The sequence below is a fragment of the Cygnus olor genome, chromosome 1 (assembly GCF_009769625.2).
Source record: "Cygnus olor isolate bCygOlo1 chromosome 1, bCygOlo1.pri.v2, whole genome shotgun sequence".
In the NCBI taxonomy this organism is placed as follows: Eukaryota; Metazoa; Chordata; class Aves; order Anseriformes; family Anatidae; genus Cygnus; species Cygnus olor.
Window position 1 is genome coordinate 64677312 of NC_049169.1, and position 27451 is coordinate 64704762.

The 27451-nt window shown below is 51.3% G+C and overlaps 1 protein-coding gene across 1 annotated transcript; it reads right to left on the bottom strand.

Annotated features, from left to right (window-relative positions):
• Positions 1-27097, bottom strand: LOC121072502 (sodium- and chloride-dependent GABA transporter 2). The gene is made up of 15 exons (XM_040562123.1): positions 27035-27097; positions 25705-25920; positions 22575-22709; positions 21288-21428; positions 20739-20823; positions 17903-18035; positions 14486-14620; positions 6542-6645; positions 4285-4409; positions 3711-3823; positions 3452-3589; positions 2349-2451; positions 1586-1686; positions 1007-1177; positions 1-510 (listed from the first exon to the last, which is right to left on the bottom strand). The coding sequence occupies exons 2-15, from the start codon at positions 25913-25915 to the stop codon at positions 391-393; spliced, it is 1815 nt and encodes a 604-aa protein (XP_040418057.1). The 5' UTR covers positions 25916-25920; positions 27035-27097; the 3' UTR covers positions 1-390.
• Positions 27098-27451: the final 354 nt, after the last annotated feature.

Below are 27451 nucleotides of genomic sequence, written 5' to 3' on the forward strand. Positions count from 1 at the left end.
CTAGAGGGGAAAGACAAGGATTTAATGGAATTAATGGAGAAGCTCCCAAAGTCCAGACCAGAGCCACAGCTTTGAGACTCTCTGGCACTCTCCACCCCATGATCAGTCCTTCCTTTCTGCCCACCAGAAGGCTGGGGATGCTCAGGAACACCGGTGCTTGATCTGCCCCTTCAGAGCCCTCTCTAGGGAGAGGATTAAGGTGCATTGCTAACTCCACACAGACCATCTCCATGGCAGCCTCTCCCTCAGCCCTTCAAATCTTCCAGGGAAGGGAGCACAACCCAGAAATCCCTCTCTCCTCAGTGAGTGAAGAATCCTTGTGTTTTCCAACAGGTAGTTAAGGCTGCATAGAAACCGTCCTGGGGGGAGGGAGGGAGAGCTGCACAGGTCCTAGCAGTGAGATTCCAGCTCTGTCAGCGTCAGGAGGCCAGATCTGGTGGAGGGAAGGGGCAGTCCCGTGGTCGGCCTGGAAGGCAAGTCCTCAAGTGGGCAGGTGAGCTGGCGGAGCCTCTGGAAGGCAAAGGCAGGCATTGAATAAGGCCACAAGGGCAAAAGGTGACCTGGTCCCTCCCCTTCCAGTCATGGGTATCATTCATTCAGCCAGCTATCACAACCCATTCCCGAGCACTTGTGGGAGGCAGAGAACAGGCAGGATTGGGAGTTTTCTTGGAGCAAGACTCCTGGTTGCAGTCAACGGCAGCCTCCAAATTGAGTTGAGGCATTGGAGACCATCTTTGTCCTCACCACCTAATGAGTTTATTCCTAATGGTGTTTGCAGAGAGACAAAAGCAATAAACTAAGGACACCAAGAGGCAACAGCCAACTTGGAACAGCCCTGCAGCCAGGCAGAACTCAATAAAACCAACAGTTTCACTGTAGCAATGAACTCATTCAATTGATTTATTCTAGGCTCCTTACTAATTAACCGGCAGCACACAAAAAACTCCTTTGCAAGGCTGGACTTCAAGACAGCAGCACAGCCCTGATCCCAGAGCATCAGCCTCACCTCTCTGAAGGAGCCTTTGATGGTGGAGAGCTTGTAGACGATCCAGAGAGGGATGCACACCATGGAGGATAGGGCCAACAGCCAGCCTAGGGTGTCCCCCCACCACGGGTACACGTACTTCTTGTTGTAGGTCAGAGGGGTGTACTTGATCAGAGAAAACAAGAAGGTTGCCTGGCAGGGTGGAAGAAACCAAGAGAAAAAGTGCAAGAAAATCAACTGTTAGTGAAAATATGTCTTCCTGGTGACTCCACACCTGCACAGAGTTTTATGGTAACAAAGAGCTCCCTGGGACAGAAACAGAGGAGACACCAGTCAAAACAGCTTTGCTACGGCAGTCCCCATGCACAGCACGAAGGAGCTCACCCCAGCAGTAGACACCTCTGTCACTGTTCAGCTGGGCCCTTCTCCCCATTGCTTAGGCCCACACCTGACCCCAAATGTCACAAACACGTGCAGAACAACAGGCTACATAACCCTCTACACACATGCACACCCTTCCATATATACGGATGTATATCTCAGAGACACCCAGCTCTGCCCACCTCCCTCCCCACACCTCTTCTTCCCGTGGGCTCTCACCATGCAAACTGCTGGAGTGATGAAAAGCCAGCAGTATTTGATGATGGGCCATGGCCGGTAGCCGATCATGTCTTCAATGTTATTGTAGAAACGCTCAGCACCTGTAGAAGAAGGGAAGGATGCCTCACTGCTACCAGGGAACAAGGACAGCAGGGTCTGTGTGTCCCAGGGAAGATGGCGAGTGGGGGCCCTGCTTCACCACCATTTGGGAGCTCCCCAGAAGATGAGGCAGTAACCTCAGCATAGCCAAAAACACTGCTGGGGAGCTCTACAAGGAGGAGTGTGGCCAACTTCAGTCCATGTCCTGGACCCCAGATCAAATCGATGGGTCACCAGGGCCAGCCCCTCAGCTGGCATCTCCCGTGCAAGGACATGACCCCAGGCTATGACCTGAACCCAGGTTTTATCCATCTCTTGTGAATATCAAGGCTGAGAGAGGTCTCTCAAAAATGCTGGGGGACCTCAGATGCCTGTATGCACAGGCTGGGAAATCACTTCACAACCAGCTCCACATCCCCAAGGAAGGAGGGCCTCAAAAGCAGGGGCACGTAGGAACACGCTGGGGATATCTGCCAAGCAGATCCCCCAGGGCTTTGCTGTGAGGAAGCCCCCACCAGCTGAGTCCATGGGCACCAAAGCACTTGTTTAGAGGGCTGCCTTGCACTGCGAAGCACTTGCCAAGAGGAGTTATGGACCGGCACGTTGAGGATGGGGAAAGCAGATTGAGAGAGCAGATCTGGGGACCCTCCTGGTTCATACTCACCATAGACCCAGGCGATGCAGAGAGTCTCGAAGATGGCCACAAAGAGCAGGCACATGCCACTGGCAGCATAGTAATCAAAGAGCTGGAAGACATACATCCCACCCTGGGAAGGGCCAAGCAGGCAGCGAGGCGAGGTGGGGAGGGAGAGAGGGGAAAGGAGTCAGGCACAGGCCAAGAGCTCCAGCCAGAGCAGGAAACGAACTCAGCATCTTCCCCAGAGCTGCGGGCACCTCCCTCTAACTGGGGCACAGGTTGAGCCAACAGCAAAGGCCACATCCCTTCTACTCAAGGCCTGATGGAGATGTGGCAGCCCTCGGAGGCCCCCTGCTGCCAGGAGCCTCTGCAACCCTTCAGCCCAGAGCAGGGCAGGAGAGGGGAGGGGAAGTGACTGTCAGAGACGGTGGGGGTATTTTAGGACAAGACAGGTGTTTCACCACCCAATGCCACAAACCAGTCTACAAATTGGGCCTGCAGGTTTGTCCAGGCACAAAGCTGCAGGTGAAACGTTATTTTAGTGTAATTTTGAAAAAGCTGTCCTTTGAACACAAAAGATGCAAATTGTAAAGGGCATCGTGGCAGCACAAACCCCAAGACACACAGACTGCCAGGAGGACTCAAAGGTTTTAGAGCAGAACAGTTTTAACTCAGAGGCAAATAATCACAAGGGGAATATACAGAAAAACAGTGTAATAGATATGAGACATGCTCAGTCTCACTAGATTTTCCATCCATTTTCCACCTAGGTCTGTACAGGAGGAAAGAGAAGGACAAAAGCTCTCCCAGAACCATGCAACAGGCTAGAGCGGTAAAGGTTTGGCTCATATAGAGATAAAACTGTAACCAAAATATTGGCTGTCCAGAGCTCCAATTATCAGTCCTGGCAGGAGAGCTGTCAGGGCTGTGAGTGGCACAAGGGCTGAGGGCTGGAAGCAAAAATGCGAACGCCGTGGGGAAGGGCAGGGCGGGGCAGGGCAGCCTCCCCCAGGCACTGGGCAGCAGGATGGGGCTCACCAGTGAGCACGTGGCCCCAGCATGGACCCCACCACCCTGCAGGCCCCCTCAGACCCAGTGAGCACCATGTGGGTGGTCTGAGCCCAAAATACCTCGGTGAGCATCACCAGCCCGACCAGGTAGGAGAGGACGGAGACCAGCAGGATGAGGGTCTCCCGGCGGTTCTTCTTGCGGAAGATGGTAGGATACATGTCAACAAGAGCTGTGACGAGGCTCTCCACGCAGACGAACTGCAAAGAGCAGAGATCCCACCTCTGTCAGCCCATCCCAAACCTCCTCCCCAGCACCCCCTGCACTTCCACTGGCCAAGTTCAATCCCATCTTGAAGGGACAGTGGCCCTGCACCTTTACCTGGCTGTCCAGTCCCAGCAAAACAACCATCAGGAAGAAGAAGCAGGCCCAGAGCGGGGAGAAGGGCAGCATGACCACAGCCCGAGGGTAGGCGATGAATGCCAGGCCAGGCCCTGCGGGGAGAAGGGCTTCAGAGCAGGCAGCAGCACGGCACGGCACAGCACGACATGGCACGGCTGGTGCAGGCCCACACGGCCAAGAGCCATGCGGGAAACCCAGGCTCCTCATGGGGCAGAGGAGGTCCTGAGGGGAGGGAGGGAACGGAGGCACAGCAAGCCACGGCCACATCACTGCTGTGAGGGCTGGGAGCCATGCAGGCCTCTGAGCCCAGCACAAGCCATGCAGGCACCTCAGCCCTACGGGAGAGACACTGACCTCAAGAAAAGGCCATTGCATCGTAATGTCTCATGAGTGGGCATCTGTTTCTCCGTGGCTTTTGGAGGCACAGAGCAGAGCTGCCCACTAAGATGGGGACTTGCAGTGCAACACCGCTCAGACTGGGGAGAGTACCTGGCCCAGGGGACAACCAGCAGCCCCCCTGTGACCCCAACACCCCACCACGGCCCGCACTCACCTGACTCGGCCACCTCGGCGATGGGCACACCCTGCTCCCCCGCCATGAAGCCCAGGATGGAGAAGATGGCAAAGCCAGCCACGAAGCTGGTGCCGCTGTTGAGGAAGCAGAGGGCCACACAGTCCCTGGAGGAGGGGGCACAGCATCAGCCAGAGGTCCAGGTGTGACCCACACCCCACGGCAGCCCCCGCTGTCCCACCCTGGCCACTGACCCATAAGATAGACTTGCTACACATCTAAACGCCTAATTTTTTTTTCCCTCTCTCTCTTCTGATCCCTCCTGTGGGGGAGAGTGCCAGAGATTATTTCTGTCTGAGAGGGGGGCATTTATTTTTTCTTAATAGATTTCTCAGACCAGTTACAATGTTCTGGGCTCTCAGCACTACTAGATATCTCCTGGTCCTCGCATTATAAGAAAAAGATGAACAGAGCCATCCAATTTATGTTCTCTGATCTATTCCCTTTTGTCTCTGTTTCATCTCATTCCCATCCATCTACTTGTTAAACTAAACATTGCTTATCTATCCAATTCTTTTTTATGCTCCAGTCTCCCCAGGCCTCCCGTGGCGGCAGCCCTGGGGACAACGCTAACATTTGCAGCGTCTTTCCAAAATAGTCTGAACTAAACTGAACGCACCCTTCTGGCATTTCATGGCCTACTCTGACTCTGTTAAATGCTACTCTGCAAATCCAGTGTAATTTTCTCTACCAGTCTTTAGATCTTTAGCATTTGGGGGGCTTCATGCTCCTCCCTGCACATGAACTAGAGCTAGTCACGGTCTGCAAACATTTCTGGAGATAAAGCAGAGTTCACACAGAACCCCCACACCACACATGTAGCTCAGATTATTCCTCCCAAACCACAGCACTTTGCATGGTCAAGGACTGCCCATCACCTAACACCATTTTAAACTAACTTGCATTTATTTCAAATGTTTTTTCTTCCTTCCTAGTGTTCCTTCCCTCTTTTTCCCAAATGTATGTATGAGGTCATTGCCTGCTTGGAAAAGCATGGGCTGGAAGATGTTCTCCAGTCACCTGGCAGGTGGGAAGGGGCACCATGCTGGGGAGTGAGACGTGGGAAATGGCCAGAGTGAAAAGGAGTCCCCCAGATTTTCACCCTAAAGGAAGCTGGGGAGATTTGATGGTGTCCCTTATCATCCCAGAGAATGAGAAACAGCCCATGCTTTTTGGTGCCATCTTGGAGATGACCTCTTTGTAAAAATCCTTACAACTTTACTGCTCAGCAGCCCCTCCATGTCACATAACCAGACTGGAGATGCACACAGATAATGACCAAGGACATGCAGCAGGCCAGAGTCAATCTGTTCTCTTTTCTCTTCCCACAGCTTTCTCTCTGAGAACTGCACCTGATAGAAGGGACACGAAAAGGAAGAGAGGTCCCAGCCCAGCTGCTGGAGAGGGTGGGTTAACACCTCCCTACAGCAGGTGTTAACTTCTAAGGTGAAGAGAAAGATGCCAAGCTAGGACCACATGGTGGTTTGCCAGGACCTTCCACAGCAATGACAACAAATTTGAATTTAAAAGGTGTGGGGAGAACCCAGTACCAAGAGCAACATGGTCAGCATGAGAAAGGGTGAGAAGGGAGGCAGGTAGGTTTTCTGGGCTCTTCCCCTCACACTAGCTTTTTGCCTCTGGAGATGTGGCTCCAGTTGCTGGATACATCTGAGCAAAATGAGCTTATTTTCACCTGACCACTTCAACTTGAAAGTCTGATTCAGCATGGGCAGAGCACATGAGAAATAGGAGTCACACCTGCAGGTTTATTTACAGACCACAGATAGCATGTAGGCACTCAAAGCACTGATAACTGTACAAGACACTAGGTCCAAATGAACCTCGGGAGGATAAATTGCAAGGTGAAAGGACTCCAGTCTAGAGCCATTTGATCTGACAGCTCTGCTTCCCCTTCAGCACCCATGTAAATAGGGGACATCGAGGTGTGGGGTCACAAAGCCAGTGAGGAGGATCTGGCTTTGATGGTTTTTATATGGTGTGGAAGATGGAATTTGTTATCTGTGACACAGACAGAAAGTTCTTGACATTCCCCTTGGGTACAAAGCACAGAGAATGGGATTTGAGGAAAAAACACATGGAAAGAGTTTCCTTATGCCTTGAGTAGAAATGGAAAGCATGACACTTCAAAAGGCCAGTAGCCTCCAGCAGCTCACCGGCCTATTTGCACTGATGTTGAGGGAAGGGAAGGCTCAAGGCAGCAGAGCCGTGCTCCAGTTACCTGTAGCAGTTGTTATGGTATTTGTTATAGCTGCCCAGAGCTGTCAGGCATCCCAGACAAATTGCATACGAAAAGAAGATTTGAGTACCTGCATCCATCCAGACCTGCAAGGGAGATGCAAACACAGGTAAGAAGACAAGGCCAGCACAGAGCACAGACGCTGCACCGATGGGAGGAGGCAGAGCCCCAGGGGCAACCATAAGCAGCAGAAAGATCAGCGCTCGGGTAGTCAGCAATACCCAGCATTTGGACAAGCCTTTGCTAGGAACAGGCTACACAGTGCCAAGAGTTACCGTGCTCCATGAAGCACCCTGGGGGTGATAAGTGTGCCAAGGGGAAGGGATGCAGCCAGAGCCTTGCAAACCCACGGCACATACAGCTCTTCATTGTCATCTCTGTCTTCCTCAGACAAATCTGCAGAAAACTGTGATTATCCAGAGTCTCCTGGCAGCGAGAGACTGGGTGAATGCTATCCAGGAGAGCTGAAGGAGCCCTTTCTGCCAGCAGAGAAAGGGGATGTGATTTGGGCAGGCAAGGTCTCCAATGGGTGGCACAGGTACATGCTGATGGTGGCCCTTTGCTCCAAGACCTAACATTAAAGGCTCCAAAATATTAAAGCGAATTAATCAAAGAGGAGGGGAGTATAAGAAATAAACAGAGTTGTTTGCCCAGGACAGCTCCTAAAAGAAAATACAAGAATGATGTTAGTGCCATGAAGCCCCTCTGAACTCCACTTCGATCTCTCTGTCAAGAGCATGTCCCGGTGCTCAGAGGCTAACATTTGTCAATGCCAAATTTGATTTGAAAGCCTAGCTGTGTGCAGTCACTGCTGCAGCCACAGCCAATGTCTTCTGCAGAGAACAGCAAAAGCAGGAGCCAACAGTGAGGAATGAAGCAATGACAAAGATTATTAATTAACTCCTCTACTGTCTAACATCTTTCTTCCTAGAGGGTTTATAAAATAGAGATAAAGCAATCATTCAATCAATGCTGAAGTGCAGCCACCTTCTAGAGACAAAAGGGAAGGTAGTCAGGAAAGGAAAGCAGAAGGAAGTTGTTAATGGGACAAGTTCAATGCGAAGAGTCTCCAAGTGGAACAGTGCTGGTGAGTCCTCAGACAAACACCCGCCCTGCTCAGGGCCCTGACCCAAGATGTCTTCTGAGGAGAACAGAAACCAACAGAAAGCACTGCAATGGTTTCGGTGACTCAGAGTAACACCTGTACCTTGCCAACAACGGCTTCCTGTCCTGAGGGGCAACGGTCAGCCCAGTGCTGCATGAGCCAGCAACACCACCAGCTAGGGCACGCTGGTGAAGCCGCTTTCCCCGGCTGTCCTGCAAGCAGCTTGGCTAACATTCAGCCCTACCTTCTTCTCGTCAGTCACAGGGAGTCAGATCACGTCTTTGATTTGTAGAATGGGAAGAGATAGACGATGAGGTTGGATGGGAACAGCTAGTTCTGGGCACGAGGATTTCGAAAAAGTCGTTGACCTCAATGAATTTTACTTGTTTTAGAGGGATGGAATAGGGAGGCAGGTTTAGAGACCAAAGTGATAGCTCATTATTGCATTGCAGAAACATTGGAAAAAACAGGGCCTTTTTGTTCTGTTTTGTTTTTACAAATAATTCCTAAAGAATCATTGTGCTTGTGGGCAGCCAGGGCATGGCCTTTGCTTTTCTGCTGCTTTTGGGGCACAGCAAGACACTGATGTGGGCTGGCCCAGCTGACACCTTTGCATCAATAGTTTAAGCATCTTTTCACAGGACAGGGTGGAAAGTTTTATTAGGCTTGTTTTTTTGTTTTTTTTGTTTTTTTGTTTTTTAATTTATTTTGCTGTTCCTTGCTAGAGCTCTGTGTTTTTTTTTCATCAAATTCTAACTTGAATCCCCCTCTCTTGTGTTTTTTGAAGCCCTTTTAGTTCCATTTGTTGAGGTAACAAGACTTTTGCCATCAAATGGCACCCTTGCTATAACATTGGACCCAGTTGCCCAGTTTCAAACAGATTTAACAGTGGACAGAAACCTCAAAGATACCAGCTACCTATGAATTTCACAACAACCAGGGAACAAGAAAGACTCAGTGTCCCCTCTGAGAGGGAATCTACAGGGAGGAACAGTCAGACAGTGTTACATATCAGACAAATCACACAAGCAAGAGACATGAGAAACATCCCAAGGGCAGGAAAAGAAATAGTGCTTTACCAGACATGGTAGAAGTCAAATACCAAGACACCAAGCTTCATTAGCTCTGTGGCTCACAAAGTGGCTTGTTTCTACATCCATCAATGCCCCTGATGTGCAGCAGAGACCAGCATGGAGTCTGCAGGCTCCTGCTCCGTTGCCTGATCTTTCCAACACAACACCCCCGGGGTGCATATCCAAAGGGATATCTGTGGGGATTGCAAGACCTGCCTCAGCACATGTTCCCATCTGAAGCAAGGCAGCATGTGAATCAGTGTAAATAAAGCTAAATGTGGCTTGTGGAGCTTATGGTCCTACTTAGCATAACCGTGAACACCAGCTTAGGCTGTATGCAGTGTTATTTCCTATTTTAAGAGGCTACTGAGGCTCTTGGGCCAAAGACCAGCCACCTTTCCCTCTTTTCCAGTCCCTTGGCAGTTCCTAAATTACTTGAGGGCTGACATACTCCACCAGGACTGATGCCATGGGTGCTCCTGACCCACCTGTGATGGAGCCGAGCAGCACAACCCAGGACCTGGGGTCGGAAGAGTCCCCAGCCCACCTCTCGTCCAGCCTCCTCCTCAAGCCCCTCGTGAGAAGCACAGCTCTCCCCCCAGCCCTGCAGTCTCACGGGGGCTATACACAGCAGCCACCCCTGGAAACTACAGCCCAAATCTGCCCTCCCCAAGCTGCTGCCTGTGCTCATTCCCCTCCCTGCTGTGACTCAGAGAAACGTTCTTTTCAGTCCTTCCAGGACCCCCCCTCTTCCTCCCACACTGATGATCAACAGCCTCTCATTATTTCAATATTTCCACTCTGACTAAAGGGGTTTGATGGGGTCACAGAGGGCTCTCCCTTTCCCCTGCAGAAAACCTTGCTGCTGTTCTCTGACCGCCGCTCCCAAAGAAACTGGTGAAGTTCACCCTGTTGTTCAGATTTCACCAGCACATTGGCGGCCTGGGTATTTTGATGTGATTGTTGTCTGCAGTTTTCTAAGCCATCCAGTTTATTTAATTCATAATTCAATTTCCTTGAACATGTTGTTTACTCCAGTCTGTAATAACCTCCTACTCTCTGTTTTTAACCAAAGTCTTCACACCTGATCTGCAGTTATCCAAGATAGTTATGGCCTATCAGAGGACATTTTCCTTCCTCCCTTAATTTTCTCAGCAATATTCGCTTTATTATATGTGCTAGAATTTAATAGCCCCCTGTACTGAAACAGATCCTTCCTTGGGAAGACCTCAAAGCACTTACAGATAATAACACAGACCATTTCAGAACAAAATACTGCTGAACCCCAGTGTGCCTATGTCATACATCAAGCGCAGGTGCTGTGCTGAGAAATGCCAAGCTGCCCCCACCGGCCAGCAGAGAGGACTCAGCACGGAGCACACACAGGGCAAAAGCCAGGCAAGCCTTCACCTGCAGCACAGTGAGCACTTCGTTTGAGGGCTGTGCGGGGTTAACTGGCCACCTCCTTCACCTCTCCCATCCCTCCTTAGGCACAGCAACCAGGTGAGGAAGAAAAACCCAGATCCCTGGTTATTTCTGAAGTAGGCCATTCCCTGCCTGCACAGGCAGCAGAGGGGACTGTGCAAGGGTGGCAGGCATGGCAAGGACACAGAGGCCAGAGCTGTAGCAAAGAGGAAGGTTTGTGGAGCTGCCCCCTCAATCGCCTGCTGAAATTGTGAGATGTGTCCAGCCTTCAACTCAGCAAAAGCCTCCGTGGGCTCTTGCTGCATACAGAAATAGGATCCCCTCCTCCAGCTCAGTTCCCCACTGCTGTAGGATTCCCAGGGTTTCACTTCAGGATGCCCAGGTCACAATTCCCAGATTATTGCCTTCCTCCTTCATTCAGGACTGGCACGTGTGCACTCAGGGTCCCCACGATACCTCACCAGCCCACACCGACCTCCTGCACCCCCCTGACAACTGACATTTTACACCCAGGTGAGCTCCCCCACTGCTGGGCTTCCTTTAAACACTGCAAGAAAACAAACAGGTTCTGGTTCATCCCCAAAAGCACAGCTGCCCACCCCGGGGGTGTGCAAAAGGGCGAGGGATGCTCCTGGCCCCCAGGCTTTATGGTTCTGCCCAAAGACAAACACGTTGCCTTCAGAAAGGGGACACGGGGGGCTGGCAGCAGCACGGCACGGGTGTGCAGAACTGAGTTAAAGGCTTGCTGGGAAAAGAAACAAATAAGGGGAACAAATAATATTTAGCAGGCCCACAGTCGCCTTTCCCTCTTGCTGGGAAGCAGCGGCTCTTGTTGGCAGTGGAGCGACAGCAGGAGGGGCCTGAATTGGAAGGGGTTTGGGGGCTCTGACCCCTTCCCTTGGCTGGGGGGCCCATGATCAAGCAGTCCTTGGCCCTGCCGCTGCCTCCCAGCCCCAGGGGCCACAGGAGAAGTGTCTCTTTATAGAGAGCTCTGCCACTACACAAAGGCTTTCTGAAGCTCACAGGGTAAAGCACAAGCACACGCAGCAAGACAGCGTGTTTTCTGGAAGTTTCAGGAGAAAACAAGAGTGGGAGGTCCTGGGCATGTTCTGAGAAGCACTTGCTGTTTGTGCAGAGAGGGAGATGCTCAGAGGCTGCTGAGTTTTACTCCTTCATTCTCACTCACCAAACCTAATGAAATTTAGTTAAAAATGACTGATACCAGAGCGAAAAGAGACCATTATGTTTCTTCTCTTTCAAGCAAACCCAAGCACACTGCTGGTACTTTCTGCACCAAGCCCATCAGCTCTCTCCTCAAGCTTGTCCATTACAATGGTGTCTGGTCATGGTACAAAAGCATCGAATGATGGACAGCCTGCCAGCACTGGAGAAAAGCTGCTCCAATGACAAGTTTCTCACACTTAACGCATATTTTTAGTCTGAATTCCTCTCATTTCAGCCTCCTGCTAGTAGATCACACTGTGCATCTCCCTCCATAATCACATCAGGAAATCCCCAGTGTTATCTTACTGAAATAAACAATTGATAAAATTGCCAGAAAGATCATTGTGAAGGGCAGAGTGAGCAAATGTGGAAGTGGTGAAAAACCTCAAGACCCCCTTTCTGTTAAACCGCAGCCTGAACTATGAAAAACGTAGGAAGCTTCTGGAGCTCCAAAAATGCAGTCAAGGAGGGGGAAAAAGATTTGGGCTTAGTAATTGGCTAGCATACTAATATAAAAATACTAAATATTATGCAACTTTTATATATATATATGAGGTTGCTTTATTTTGGGGGGGGGGGGGGAATTTTAATTTTGGGGCATATAGTTCAAAATCAATTTTCTCTCTGGTGGTTTTGCTGTTATCTGCTTGTATGGGAGCAGAATTGGATTCTATTATGCAAAACTTCTGGTTAGCAGGTTCTCCGTATAGTCTGGTCTTCCTATACATCAAATATTTTGCATCTGATATTTTAATTATGAACATTTTATAAATTGGGAAGATGAAGGTGCGGGAAGATTTAGGGAATTACAGACTTTATGGCCAGAAGAGACCATTATCAACCAGGTCTCATGCACAGGATTTCACACTTTGGTCCAAGGTCATTGGGCAGGTGATAAGCAATGATTTCCACACAGGGACACTTAATCACATCTCAGCTGCTTCTCCCCTAGTAGAATCTGCTAAATAATTCATCCCCTCTTTTGACGTATGTTTTCATATACTTTTAAGCAGTTACCCTTTTGTCCCCTTGTGTATCGTTTGCCCTTCATGTAAAGCTCCCCTTAAGACTCCTTGTCACAAGGCTCAAATGGAAGAGGCTATTTTGATTATTTTTATTTTTATTTCAAATCTCCAGCATCCCTTCCCAGGAACTGCAGAACCTTGCATTTTTCCAGGCAGCGCCGGACTGCGGGTAAACAATCACAGCCTGCTGCCTTGTGAGCGCAAATCAATTATAATCGACTTGGCCCAGCCGGCTGGCAGGGCTCGTGCTGTCCTTGCACGGCAGGCAGGGGCACGGCCGTGCACACACGGGGCACTAACCCTTACCTTCCCTCTCCAATGGGAGAACAAAGGAGAAACCGCAAGCTGTGCTACCTGGCTTGGTAAGATAGCTAAAGCACACTGTAGGAAGGCAACCAATGCTACTGATTCCACCTTTTCTTCCCCAAAAGCAAAGCATTTGTCAGAGAATGATGGCGTCTGTGGTGTGTCGGGGAGGGGGGAGCAGAGCTCGTGCGCAGAAGGGTCAAAGCACATCCACCCGTGCAGTGGCGTTTTCCAGGCTGGAAGGAAGCCGTGCTTCCAAAGGTCAGGCTGTAATTGGGACAGAGCTCACAGGACTCAGCGAGCAGCAGCATACCATGCCCTGCCTGGAGGGGTTCGGTGCTGTCCCCTTGGGGATGCAGGCACAAAGACCACAGGGCTTTGCATAAGCTGGGGAGCGCCATTCGAAAATGGCATCTCGGTGCAGAAGGCCCTCACACTGCAACAACACAAAGGGAGCCACACACAGTGCTACCACAGGCCTGTCCTCATGCTCCTGGGTGTTTTGGAAAAGCCCCTTCCAACCATGCTGCACCTTCCCAGGGAGGGAGAGCTATCCTACCCACCTCCTCCCCACGGGCAAGGGGAGACAGCACGAGAGAAGCCAGCACTGCAAAATTAAGCTTTTCAGCCACTGCTTAGGCACACAGCTGACCATAGAGCGACTTCCAGAAAGCTGAGCAGGAACTCTGAGCGCTGCACAAATGACACAAACCAGACCACCTCCAGCTGCAAACCGGAAACTCGCGCTTAGCTCCCCAGATGGGAAGCCCTAAGTCAAACCGGATCACCCGGAGCCACACCGCACCAGTGGCACCAGCAAGGCCAGGGGTCCCCAGCAGCCCTGGCACACCATCACCCCCACCCCAGGGACCCTCGCTCCTCTCATCAGCTGGAGCCGCCCCTGCTTGCAAAGTTAACACCAAAGGCAGCAGCGGGGCTAGAGCAGGAAGGGTTAACAGGGTTACGAGGGGTTTTGCTGGCCTATTTTCCAGGCAGGCACCCTTTAATCTCCTTTGGAAACACCTTCGCACAAAGACTGGTACAGCAGCTCAGCTGGATCCAGGATTTAACATGGAAGAACTTGTCCCAAAGAGATTAACAGCAGCGGTCGGGTGCCGACCCTCTGTTTCTGCAGGCAGGAATTTCTCGATGGGGACGGGGAGGCAAGGAGGGCAGCCAGGTCCCAGGGGTGCACAGAGCCATCCTCCTCCTCTTCCTCCTCCTCCCCACGTGCTGCAGTGCTGCAGTAGCACAGGGGTCTCCTCAAGAAATGGGGGGTTCAGCTGGAACTGCTCTCACGGAGGGGTTAATCTGCCACCTCTGCCCATGCCCCTGGGTAGTTCAGACCCAGCTCAGGCTAGAAAATACAGGAAGGGGAGAGGTGAAAGCTGAGGGTGAGAGAGCATGGGGACTCCCCAGTATCTACCCATATCACAGCTCTGCCTTACGCCCAGGAGGGTGAAAGAGGAGACAGACAGAAAAAACTGGAAGAAAGAGAGTGGGAAGGCGTTGGTTAGGCGTCGGAACAGGTTGCCCAGGGAAGTGGTGGAGTCACCATCACTGGGAGTGTTCAAGGAAAGGTTGGACGTGGTGCTTGGGGACATGGGTTAATGGGTGACATTGGTGGTTGGACCTGATGATCTTGGAGGTCTTTTCCAACCTTAATGATTGATTCTATGATTCTATGAAAAGGAAAAAGAGGTGAAGAGGACAGCCACAGGCATCCATGCAAGCACAGCTCAGCCATTTGTCTCCCCACGGTCCTTACCTGGGGGTCCCCGAGGCGACTGAGGTCTGGATAAAGGTAAAAGAGGATTCCCTGGGATGCCCCAGGCAGGGTGACTCCCCGGATCAGCAGAACCACCAACATGAGGTATGGGAACGTGGCCGTGAAATACACCACCTGGGAGGAGGACGAGAGGACAGGTATGAGCGCACCAAGCACCTTGCTTTAGCCTGGAGTGGGAAGAAATGTATTTTTATGTGTGTCCAGGAAACCTGGGTCATGGCATGGTGCGTCTGGAGCCAGAGAAAACCTTTCTAGTCCTAGGAGAGATACAGAGCATGAGCTAGGCTATCAGCAGCCTGTCATCAGAGCAGCCCCACTGAAGGCAGCAGCAATACCTGTGTGCATCAGCAAAGGACCTGCACATCCCCACCCCAAGTACAGGGCTGAGTCACACGCAGAGAACATAAACGTAACCTCCCATTTGGGGACAACTGAGGTGTTTTCAGGACTACTCAGGCACCGCATTGTGGTCTGTTTCCCACACAGTTAAAACCAAAGCTGAGGGCTGATGTAGCCTCACCAGCAATTTGGGTAGTGTTTTTAATGCCTCTGCATGGCCACCACACCTTCAAGACTTATTGACCACCGTGCAAACACTTGTTCAGTTCGTTGTATCACACTGGGACAGTAAAGAAACGCTGCTCCTTCAGGTTTTTCCTGTGTGGTTGTGCAGAGCAAGGTTTTGCCTTCGCCTTAATGCTACCCAACAGCTCTTTTCTCAGCTTTGGCAGTTACGCACCAAAGAGCTAAAGCACATCTCTAGAGGAGCTGCAATATGTGATGCTGTGAAATGATCTGTTTCTCATGCCTGCCCATCCATCTAGAACAAGCTGTTTCCAAATCCACCTAAAGCCCACCATCCCTTAGTGGTGGTGGCAGCCTCTGTCACTGCTACAGCAGTTTCTGCAGCAGAAGAGGTATTGCCAGCAATGGGAGGATGATTTGCCTGGACAACACGACCACTTCTTCTCTTCCCTGGATAATCCTTATGGATCCAAGTAGTGAATCAAAAAGAGATTTCTTCTAGACCCACCCTGATATACTCCATCTGAGTGAAGCATCCAAAGCACCTGACATTGCAATGGGTCTAAGCTGAGATACAGACTGTGATTCAGTTTTGCGACGTGGAAGGACAGAAGGATTTGAGAGATCCCACCCTTGAAAAAACAAACTACTAGGTTATCACCTCAGCCGACAGTCCCAGTATCTCCGTGCATTTCATGTGTCTTGCTCCATATATCACAGCAGTCTTGGGGAATGCCACAGATAGAAGTGAAAAACACCTCCTTGCTGGAGCTCATGACTGTCTGAGGCATCTGTGTTAGCAGCTCCATCCCTGTCCCTCTGAATCTGCATCCTGGACATTGAAGGAGCCCAGGGACATCATCCTTCAACACCAGCAAATGCCATTATTCATTTCAGTCTCAAAGTTTCAAGAAGACTCTGATTTAGAGCTTCTCAGTGACAGTTAATCAAATCTACAGGTCCGGAGAGTTTAACAGTCATCCCTGTACTTGCCACAAAACCAAATTATTGCTTTGGGGTATGGCAGGATGAAAGTCTAAACTTTCTCAGCTTGAGAAAGCAAGATTAAAAACAAAAACCTTAAAGACAACCCATTGACTTTGAACCTTAGTGCATATTCCTCCAGGATGGCAGGTTGCACATTCTCAGATGGATCTCTAAAACACAACAGTTTTAGGGGCTCTGTACACAACCTGGTTGTTCTCTGGTACACGGTTCAGATCTTGGTAATGCCCTGTGTGCCTGCAAGAACTCGCGTGTTAAGCTTTTCTCTCAACAGCCACTCACATCTGAACTGAGACCAGCAGCCTGAATTTGGAGAAGGTTTTCTTGGATGGAGAGTGCCAAACTTCTATCTAACAACACAAACATCTGGATCCAATGAGACATTACTCAATGCTTGGCTCAGACCCAATCTTTTTATTTCTCGGGCATTGTTAGCACTAACTACATCACTAGGAACCTTGCCGAGATCAGTGTGATCATTCTGTCACATGCTGGTCAACAACATCCAGGGTTTTATTTGAACCTGATCCACATGCCTCGGCAAAGTGATCCCATCTGTGACAACCTCCTGCATCTGCGAGCGCTCCCTGGGGACAGGCAGTCCCTGCATCCAAGGATGCAAACCGCTGCAGAACTGCTCTGTCCAGGGCGATTTCAGTTCAGGGGCTGATGCACCAATGCGCAGTGTTTCTCCACTGGAAGAAGGGTTCTGTTTTCCAGGTGGTAAAATCTCATCATCGTTAGTCCTTTTTGCTAAGAAGTGTTTGCATTTTACAGAGAACTTGTATCTAAAATAAATTGAATTTGTTCTCAGCACTTCCCACACTATGTTTGCTGTATCTTAGTATCATATTTGCTGTTATTATACTGCCTCTGCTTTCTTTTACTAGGCCACCACAGCAAGCAGTTGCTCTTTTCTTCTAATTTTACTCCATGGAAACCAGAAAACATCATCTCTGCAAGCTGCTTGATTTCCCCTTCATGTTTCATAATTCCAGACCATTCTGGAAGTAGGAGAAACTGCTAACATCCATGCCATCAACTTGATGGAAATGGATGCAGCAACAATTTAGATCCCATCACACAAGCCATGTTGTTTGAAGCACACTGAGAAGACACCATTTAGATAACATACTAAACCTTTTCACTTCCATCTGTTCTTGCTGGCTGGGAATGGGTCAGGAGGCAGTAGTAGAAACTAAGTAATGGTGTCAGTGCAAATGACAGTGGCCCGCACTGCAACAGAGGGAGGAGACAGATGGGGCAGCTTAAGATGGAGCTCTATCGTCACATCAACCCTTCCTAGGAGAATTTGGAGAAATATCTCTGTGGTGACCAGTGTGAGTAGAAAAAGGAGACTCTTTTGCTGGGGAATATGAGCAAGTATAGCAAGAGTTGGGACCAACAAAAAGACAAAAAGAAGATCCCCATGATGCTGAGGCAGAAACGGCTTTGAGATCACCAGTGTTACCTTCGTAACTATCTAATGAATTTAAAGATTTTCCAGCTGAACCTGCCAGCAGAGGCAGAAACCACACTGCTTGTTCATGCTGTGGCAGGAGGGAAGAGAACATGCAGCCACCCAGCCACCCACTATGCAGAAAGACAGCAAGGCCTCCTGGGCCTTAGATGGAGAGGGACCAGGTGGAAGGTAATCTTGGAAGGTAATGCTCTGAGAAGCTTCCCACCTCTGTCTAGCACTCCTATCCTTTCTAGCACAGAGCCTGGTGCTACAAGGTGAGCACTGCAGGGTCCTGCTGTCTCAGAAAGGGATTTCCAGGGCCTGCCTGAACACACAAGAGGCAGGTGGATCAAACACTCCAGCTGTGATCAAGGGAAGAGGCTCGATGTGAGCCAAGCACTCACCTTGCCTGTGGACTTGACCCCTTTCCAGATGCAGAAGTAGCAGATGACCCACGCCAGCAGCAGACACAGAGCCAGCTCCCAGCGCAGGTTGCCCAGGTGCTGGATGCCATCAGAAATCTTCAGCACTCTCCTCCTGCACAGAGGGAAGGAAAACAGCACCCAAGTGTCACTGGAGATGGCCACCAGTGTTCCCAACACCACGTCTCATCACACCACCAGAGCACCTGACAGCTCAGGGGAGAAGGGATGTTTTACACACAAGACCCATCTCTTAGCTGCAAGCCTCAGAGGTGTCAAACAGCACCCCACACGTAGACTTCTACAGCAGTACCACCAGCCTGCTGGGTCATGGATGGAAACCTGCTTCTGCACTTGTTGTCACACTGGCCTGTTGGGCTAGACATTTCTTCTGCCTTCCCCCTACACCCCTTGGTCTGTCTTGTCCCTCTTGCATTCACAAGCTCCACCTGGGCCTCCTTTTGTGTCCACCTGACTTTCTGACATGCTCTCAGGGTGGATGATGCATTGCACTTACCATGCAGAATTGATCAGGACCACCCAAGAAGAAAAGCTCTCGAACCCCTTCTCCATAGCACCCTTCTGCTGTCTTTAGGAGCAACTACATATATCACCTCAAGCCCCACAGCAGCAGAGCATCCCATGCCATGACAGAGACCCAGCCAGGACCACAACAATCAGCATGCACAGTCAGAAGAGACCACTGATTTATCTGAGAGTGATACCACGGTGCAGTCCCGAGCCCTGATTCTGAGACAGGCAGAGAGGGACATGCACTGCCCTGGAGCCCCAGCAGCACTGCGTGGAGCATACTCACAAGCCCGCTCTGCTGCAAAAGACTGCAATTATCCCAAAATAAAGGCTACATTTCTGGAGAACCACAGTCTAAGATGGATTGAGAGGGTAAGAAGGGGATCACAAGAAATCATGTTGTTCCTCTGAGTATTTTGTTGTTATCTTGCTCTTTCCCTGCTTCTAAGCACGTGGACTATGTAACCGTTGGGGGAAGGATGCTAACAGACCATAACTAACCGGGCACTGTACCGCAGCCAGAAGCATGCCATCACCCCAGTGGCAGGTCAGTGCTTCTCAGGGAAACTCTTGCCTCCTCCGCCCCTGCCCAGGGAGGGCAGGAACAGACACTGCATCAAAAGGGACAGGCAGTGGAAATTTCCAGTCCTGTGTGCTGGTTCTCCAGTAACACAGGGATGTTCACTGAACACCGACTTTTCCAGCTGCCAGCCTCAGGAGGAGCAGTCTGAGGCAGGCCAGCATCTAACTGCATGCGAGCAGGTTAGAAGAAAAAATAAAAGTGCACTGTAGGAGAAAAGAAAAATCCCATCTATGGAAGGAATTACCATAAGCTCATTAGGAGCAGTGTATGTACCCAGCGCCTTCCAGCCTTTAATGATCACTGCTCACAGGCAGATGCAAGAACAGAGCTTTGCCCTGTGCTGCCCCAGGGGTGCCGCGGTGTGCAGAGCCCTCTGCCAGCCTCAGCTCACAAGGGAAATTTGTGGTGGCAGCAGAGGCTGCCTTCTTGGTCTGTCAGCCAGGACTCAGAGCTGGGCTGCGCCCATTCTCCCAGGAGATGCTGAGCATCATCAGAGATCGCAAGCCTGCAGGCCTACGTCTTTGTGCCAGAAATCAAGCTATTCTGTACTTTGGGCTAACCAATGCACAAAGGAAGAAGACAATGAAAAGGAAGGAGCAAATATCACCATGATGTGAGCCGAACCCAGCACTCAAGTTTGATTTTGGTGAGCTTCTCCCCTCAGTATAGCTATCATATTAGTCAGTGAAGTAAAAACATCACCTCTTTTTCTATTTTTAATATGAAGTCTAGTCTGCATACAAAAGTCACCATCCATGATGACACAGCCTCCTGGGAACATGCTGGTACCACACAGGAGCGCAGATTCAAAGGAAAGAGATCACCTGCTGCATCACCAGCATGGGTTCCTGCAATACTTCACAGGGCTTTAAGGCTTCCTCTTCAACAGGTGAACACTCTAAAGCTTCCAAAGCATACAGACAAAGACCCAACAGAGAGCTGCTGCATGGTGGATCACCACAGATCGCACCACACTCACAGAAATGTTCTTGTGTCCTGAGCATGGTTACACTGGACGTAGCCACCAGGCAGGTCAAGGGCTGCATACACAGAGTGCTCTAGACAGAACGAGAGCAGTGGATAATCCAGCAGATACATAAACCATACCCAAGCCATAGGGCAAAGGTCACCATATCCTGAGGGAGGGACTAATTTTAATGAGGTTTGCACCCTGGGTAAGTCTGATCCACGGTTTGGGGATGAGGAACATACAGCCAATTCACCTACACTGCAGGGGGAAACAACTGTACAAGGGAGTTCACGTGTGGAATTGAGGAACATGGGAAGAAGCAGAGAGAGAAGCAGCACAAACAGAGGAGGAATAAGGGAGAAGAAGAAATTTCAAGGACCAGAGGAAGTAAAGCAACAGTGAACCAAGGTTTTGTATAGAGTCAGCTGGCCATCACCAAGGCCTGTGAGAATGAGAAGCCCAAAAAGTCCAGGGGATAGCAATAAGGCATAAGGGAAGGACAAGTCAGCTGGCTGAGGCATGCCAGCACAGCCCCAGACAACCACACAAGCCCAGCGGTGTCACCCTTGACTGACGGAGCTCCCCTGAGAGCCTTTGCCCTGACCTGCCCAGTGTGCTCTCTTGCGGCCTCTTCTGACCAGCATGTATTAATAGGAACCACCACCATGGTTGGTTCATTGCCCAGAGAAGGCATGTCTCGGAGGAAAGAGGGATACAGGCCGTCCTCTACTTACTCCCAGAACTCGATGACCGGCGAGGTGGCGTTTTCGCTGGTCACGTTGAGGGTCGAGTTCGCCCTCTGGAGCTCCATGCAGTTCCCTGCGGGAGAGGCCCGGGGAGAGAGGGGGCGTGAGTAGCAGTGACTGGAGAACCGGAGAAAACCGCTCCCTTTCCATCCACAGTGTCAACACCCATTGACATTGACTCAGAGACAAATTTTGTACAGTCCCAAAGATGCACCAAAGGAGTCCCCTCCAGGGCAAGGCTGGCAAGAAACCTAGGACAATTAAGAAGATGACATTTAATTTTTCCTTCCAGCAGGCATGGTAAGCCATCCCTGGGTTTATAGCTAATGCACAGCACAGGGTGATGGGACTTTTCATCACTGCCAAGGAGGAAGACACCCTCGGTGGCTGCAGCTTCTTCCCCAAAAGCACCAGCAGGACTATGGTCACTGGGGGTTCCCCACCCCTACAGGCAGCGGTGCGACCCAAGCTGGGGTTTCATGGGTTCAGCAGTCCCTTTGCCTGGACCCAGGAGAGCAGCAGGACCTCCACACCCACCTGTGTTCCACTCGTGGTTGCAGCTGCCCCAGGGGAGGTCGATGGTGAACGAGCTGAAGAGATAGAACAGGGCCCAGGCCAGCACAACGATGTAGTAGAAGTTCAGAAGCACAACGATGACCTGCGAGGCGTAGCCAATTCCTGCGGAAGGGAGGCCCCAAAGGCAGGTGAACCACATGTTGAGGGACGGGACAGGGCTTCACCAAGGGGTCAGCACCTGGCCCCCTGGCCTGTCCCCCACTGCGCCCACTCAGAGCTTCATCTCTGCTCTGCATGGTGACTGTGCTGCTGGAGGAACACGAGCACGTCAGCCACCTGAGGTGTCAGTCCCTCCCCAGATCCCACCGTCCATGCAGGCACTTTAACCCAACCTGCACCAGCAGATGGGCTTGGAGAGCAGCTGAGGTGGGATGAATACCTGAAAACACTGGCTGGTGGGCGGCTCCTGGGGCCTTAACCTACAAGACGTGCAGCCCCACAGGGAACTGAGGGAAGTGTCGCCTGGCCAGCCATGTAGGGAACTGAACCCGCCCGGCATCTCCAGGCCTTGGGCAGTCTGTCTGAAGCACTCGGGAAGGCCAAGTGGTGAAAGGACAGGAAAAGGAGGGAGTCTGGACAGGGGAAAGGCAGCTTGTGGTTGGAAAGCCACCCAAAGTGGCAGAAGCATATGACAGTGCTCCACCTGCTGAATAGCACCTCTTCTACCAACATTCAGTTTTTCTTTTGTTCGTTATTCCTCTTCCCTTTTTGCCGTTTGTGCACCCTCTCTGAAAGGTGCCAGAGGAGTATCTAAAGGTTTTGGTACAGGGGACGGAGGCAACTGGGACTTTTCAGTCCCGAGAAATCATGGAAAGTGACTTGGACATGGAAAAGACATGGAAATTTTCCTGGAAATTTTCATGGAAATCATTTCCTGACATGGAAAGAGAGTGGATGATTGTGCTGAAATAGTGGTAGAAGTGGATCTGACAGTTAATGACAGCTAACACCTTTCACCACTAAGGTTTTAAGCCCTCCACAAACTCAGGAAAATGACATAGCATCAACTTAGAAAGATAACAGTATATTTTAGGTTCTGCATAACTGCCAGAAGCATTTTCATCATTAGATCTTGGAGGAATTTTTATTAGGTGCAAAGCTCTCAGCCAGAGCCCAATGTGAAGAAGGAAGCTGGGTTCAACTTTTCCAGCTTAATTTTGGGAAGGGCTGGGATTCACAGGGATGGGCAGAGGATGAGCACAGAGCCCCCACAGGTCCCCAGGGTCCCCACAGTCTCACCCCACTCACCTTCAAAGAGGGGACAAATCCTGCGCCAGGCCGTCACCCCTCCCTGGCTGGTGTACTGCCCCAGCGCCGTCTCCAGGAAGAAGACAGGGATCCCGCAGGTGAAGAGGAAGATGAGGTAGGGGATGAAGAAGGCACCTGGCAGATTCAAGCAGAATACAAGAGAAATAAGGCCTGTCAGGTGGCTGGGTTCAGGACATATCCAGTATGGCCCTGAGTGGGTTCCTCTGGGGGACTCCATGGGGGTGGCACGGGAGGGACATGGTCTGCAGAGAGTGGGAAGGGCATGGAAAAAAGGATTTTCCTCAAGTTTCATCTCCCAGAATGATGTGATTGCCTGAGAAACGCTGTATTTGGGAAAGAAGGTGCGAAAGGAAATCTTCTAGGCCTGTTTTTTTGTACAGAAAGAGTAAAACAAGTTCTCAGTAGCTGTACACAAATAAAGGAGAATACTCTGATGTAAAACCATTATGATTTTTAAACAAGTTGGCAATTCCTTTCACATTGATTATTCTGAGCGTCTATGCATGACAACACCGAAGCACTGAGGATACGTGTAGAGTAATATTTTCACCCGCCCTGGGATGGCTCGCCAAAAAGCAGCAAACATACAAAGGAAAATGAAGTATTGCAGAAATGTATTTCCCTTGTACCAGCAACTGGGGCTGCGTTCCTGGTCAAGACCTGTCATGAAACCAGGCAGGGAGGGAAAAAATGCATCAGACGTTTGGTTACTCCAGGACTAGCGTTCAATGCAGTAACAGCTTTCACCCTACAGCCTGAGGGACATCCCCACAAGCTGCTTGATGCTCCCAGCTTCATTAACACCCCATTGAAGTTGCTCAAGCCCTGCCTTTCCCTCCCATAGTCCTTTTCCAATGCCAATGAGATGTTAACTTGCTCTTGGATCAGGTTGGTGGGGGTGCAGGAGGAATAACAATTCTGGGGCAGAAGTAAACTCAAAAACAAGAGATTTCAGTATAAAGCTTGGCTGGTATGGATGAGTGGGGAGAAAGCTCCTTGGGGCCAGGCAGAAGTCCCACCCCATGCTCATCCCAGTGGGAAACAGGGCGACAGCCCTCCCCTTCTGCAAAAAAAGTGTCCAAAAACATGCACAGGGAGCGCTTCGTGGCAGCTGCCTCTGGGCAGAGTGGCCGAAGGGCAGGATGCTGACACCTGGCAGCCATTGGGAAATAGCAAGCGCCTGCCCACATCCCAGCCAGTAAATAGAAATTAGCTGAGGCCGAGGACAGGGGGAGCGGCTGTATCGACACAATCCCCTCAGTTCCCATCCTGTGTGTTGCTGTGTGACCATAAAAGCTGTGCCTTTTTCCCAGAGGGATGTGGTGGGACATTGTGGCAGGAACCCCAATGTCCGTCGGAGGTGTGCTGCATGTCACCCCAGCCCCTTCCCCTTCCCCTGCGGCGCCAGCAGCCGCACCACCAGACAGGCTTCCCCAGTATTTCCCAATCGGCCGGGCCAGCCTGCCCAGGGAAGACCTGACCCTGTCATGGGAGGCGAAAGCAAGAGCAAATGAGAGTGAAAAGAACATTTTTTAGCTGTTTGCTTTTTTTTTTTTTTTTTCCCAGCACTATACAGGACCTCGGTATTGCACACTGAGTACTAAACATGTAAGACTATTTCTTTGCTATATGGAAATATCCCTCAAAAAAGAAAAAGTGACAGGCTGCCCCTATTTACGTAACTCAGATTTTGCAGTTCTCTTTTTTGTGGAGAGCCTGCCTCATTTAGCCAAGCAAAGCACAAGCTGAGGGGAGTTATCACCACTGCCTGCAAACACTTCAGCAAAAGTCAATGGGAGCTGCACTGTAACACCGGCACAGGAGCAAATGGTGACAGACTGGCCACAGCTGACCTGAAACTGGAAATTAAATAAAGGCCCCTCACTTTTATTTAAGCACCAGAGAAGCAAGCGGCTAGACCAGCCTTCCCCAAGGAGTACAGAACAAAACCAGGTTTTAAAAACCTGGCGACTTTTAAAATCAATCTCGATGCGCTAGGAGGGATTTGGTGCCAGAAGCAGCCAGGACGGGGCTGGGCTCTGGAGGCAGGGGAGAGCCCCTGCTGCTGCCTGGCCTCGCTTCACCGCCCTGCCCCAAGAGCCGCTGCCCTCTGCGCCCGAGTCTTGTGCATCTTCCTTCCCCTGCCTCACGGGATGAAAACTTTGCCCGAGACTTCAAACTCCTCGTTGCCTCTGCCACTTCACGGGGCTTTGCTTCAGGCCCATTTTGAGGGGGGAAAAAAAGGCTGAGAAACCACTTTTCTGTCCAAGCCACCCCAAACACTCCGTAAGCTCTCCCCCAGCCACCAGAGGGGCTCTGCGGGCAGGGGGGGCCAGGGCAGGGTCCCAGGATGTGCTGCCTGACGGGGGACAGCACCCAGGAGCACTGCAGGGGGGAACAGGCACTGCTCACATGCAGACAAGAAACCTTCCCCGTGGGAAGGGGAGCAAGAAAAGCCCTGCCTTTCGAAAGGGAATGAAATTCCCAAGCACCTGGTGAAACGAAACAAGCACCAGGCAAAGCACAGCGTGAAAGTAGCTAAACAGCGGCTAATCCTCTTTTATGCCACTGGGATGAAAGCAGTTTAGTGAGGCCCATGAGACTGCCCCCAGCTAACACCAGGGGATTTCAGCCCTGGTCCCCAGTGCCCACCAGCTCCCAGCCAAGTGCCGCTTCCCCCAGCCCTGCCCTTCTGGAGAGCCCAATTAGCAATTAATCACCAAATGGGGAGAGCAGCTCCCTCCCCACCTGCCGTCAAACCAAGCTTGAGAAAAACTTTGGGCTTTCATTTTTCTCTCCTAAAAGGCTGCCTTTAGCTAAAAGCAGGCACAACCCCCTGTAAAAGCCATGGGCAGCCTGGGTGGCATCGGTCAGGGATCACTGCTGAGCAGGGAGCCTGAGCAGCATCCGTGCACCACGCACAAGTAACATCAATGCCCTGCTCCTACTCTGCCTCCAGCACATCCATCCGTGTGCCTCATCTCCCTGCTGGGGATCCCAGTGCTACTCCTCTGGGAAAATGTGCCTGGGGTGAGTCTTATGACTCGGGCACTGGGGCTGGGCAGGGATGTCACAGGAGGGATGCTGGTGGCACCAGGGCTGCACTCACCTCCGCCGTTCTTGTAGCAGAGGTAGGGGAAGCGCCAGACGTTTCCCAGGCCGATGATCTCCCCAGCCACCGACAGGACGTACTCCAGCTTGTTGTTCCACTGCCCTCGCTCCAGGGTCTGGTTCTCCTCCTCTTCCTTCTCCTTTTCCACACCAGGCTGCGCAGGCACCGTTTCGCCATTGCTAACGGTGCCAGGGACTCTGTAATCCATTCCACCTTCAGGAGGAGTTTCCTTTGTTATGTTCACAACAAGCCATGCAACAAAGCTAAAACCCGAGCTATGGAAGGCAAGAGAGGGGAGAGGACACGCACAGACACCCACGTGCCAAACCCTTACTGGCTTGTTGCTTGTAATGATTCCTGCTGGAGGAAAGGCACCAAGGGCACGTGTGAGCTTTGACTGTGCAGTCCAAAGCCAGTCCTTAAAAGCCATTCCCAGTTTCATTATTTTTAATTGACCCATCTCAAAACACTCCTGCTTCTGGAAGCACATCCTTCTACAGAAGCTCCCACTGCAGCACACACTGGGAAAGAGAGTTGGGGCTGGAGTGGGGTGAGAGAGGGATTAAATACATAAAGAGAGGTTTTATAAGGAATTCTCTCACCTGTTGCTGTTTACTAAGGTATGGTTTTACAGACCGAATAGTGAAAGCCAGAAAAGACACAAAAGTCTTAGATATGGAAAGTGGACAAACTGAAATAGGAGGGAAAGAAGCTTTTGCTTTCAGTGGTGGCAGCTGTTAGTAGCAACCTTCCCATCTCTGTGGCTGCCATTTAGGAGGCTGGGGGTGTTTGGGCCTGTTCTTCGCGGGCAGGATGCCCTCTTGCCTTCAGAGCCCCGGGGGCAAAGGGCAAGAGCTGTGGTTCCCAGCAAAGCCCCATCCCAAAGCTGGGACTGCTGAAGACCCTCAGGCCACGGAGGGAACCTTCCTCTGCGTGGTGCTTGCCAGGGCAGCCCGTCAAGCTCAGCCTAACGTGGGAAACTTTGACCATTCATTCACGCTGTCGCCAGGAGAGCAGGAAAAGGCACCGGCAGCAAATGACACTCTTCCCCCATCCGGGGAGGGGAAAAAAAAAAAGAAAAACAGGCAAAGCAGCACTTTGACCCTCTCCCCCCCCCTCCCTGCCCCTGCATAGCCCCCTGTAAAGCCCTTGGGGAGGTGGAGAGGAGCAAGAAGCACTGGCAGGAGTTTGACAGCAGCCGCTTGGAAGGATCGGGAGGAACCGTCGGTGCTGGAAAATGATTAAACGAGCAGAAAGCGCGCGGTGACCTCTCATCCAGCGCGGGCCCACGGGTGGGTGCGGGGGGCGGGTGGGAGCGCGTGGTTACCTGGCGGACGGGGCTGGCGGGGCGCGAGCTGGCGGGAGAGGCGAAGGCAGGACCGAAAGGTGCTGGCGATATAAAGCGTGGAAAGGGAAAAAATTCAGCCGTGGTGTAATCCTAGACTTCGCCCAACCCACATTCCTTCCCCCACCCCCCAGGGCCGGACAAAAACCTACACATGACTGATTTCATGGCCAGTGCGAAGGGGCTCTTTCCCCCTGCATGCGAGCAGCTCTTGCTGGGGCCGCCCGTCCCTCGCCCTCCCTGCCGGCCGGTGGCTTTTTGGCTCCTGCATGGTCGCACGTGGCCGTGCCGCTCCCCATCGCTGGCCACGGAAGCGCGGGAGCACCCAAGGGAGCCAAAACCAGGGGCATGGCTGAGGTAAGAGCTGAAACCCCATTTAACGGGGTCATCCCACTGCAG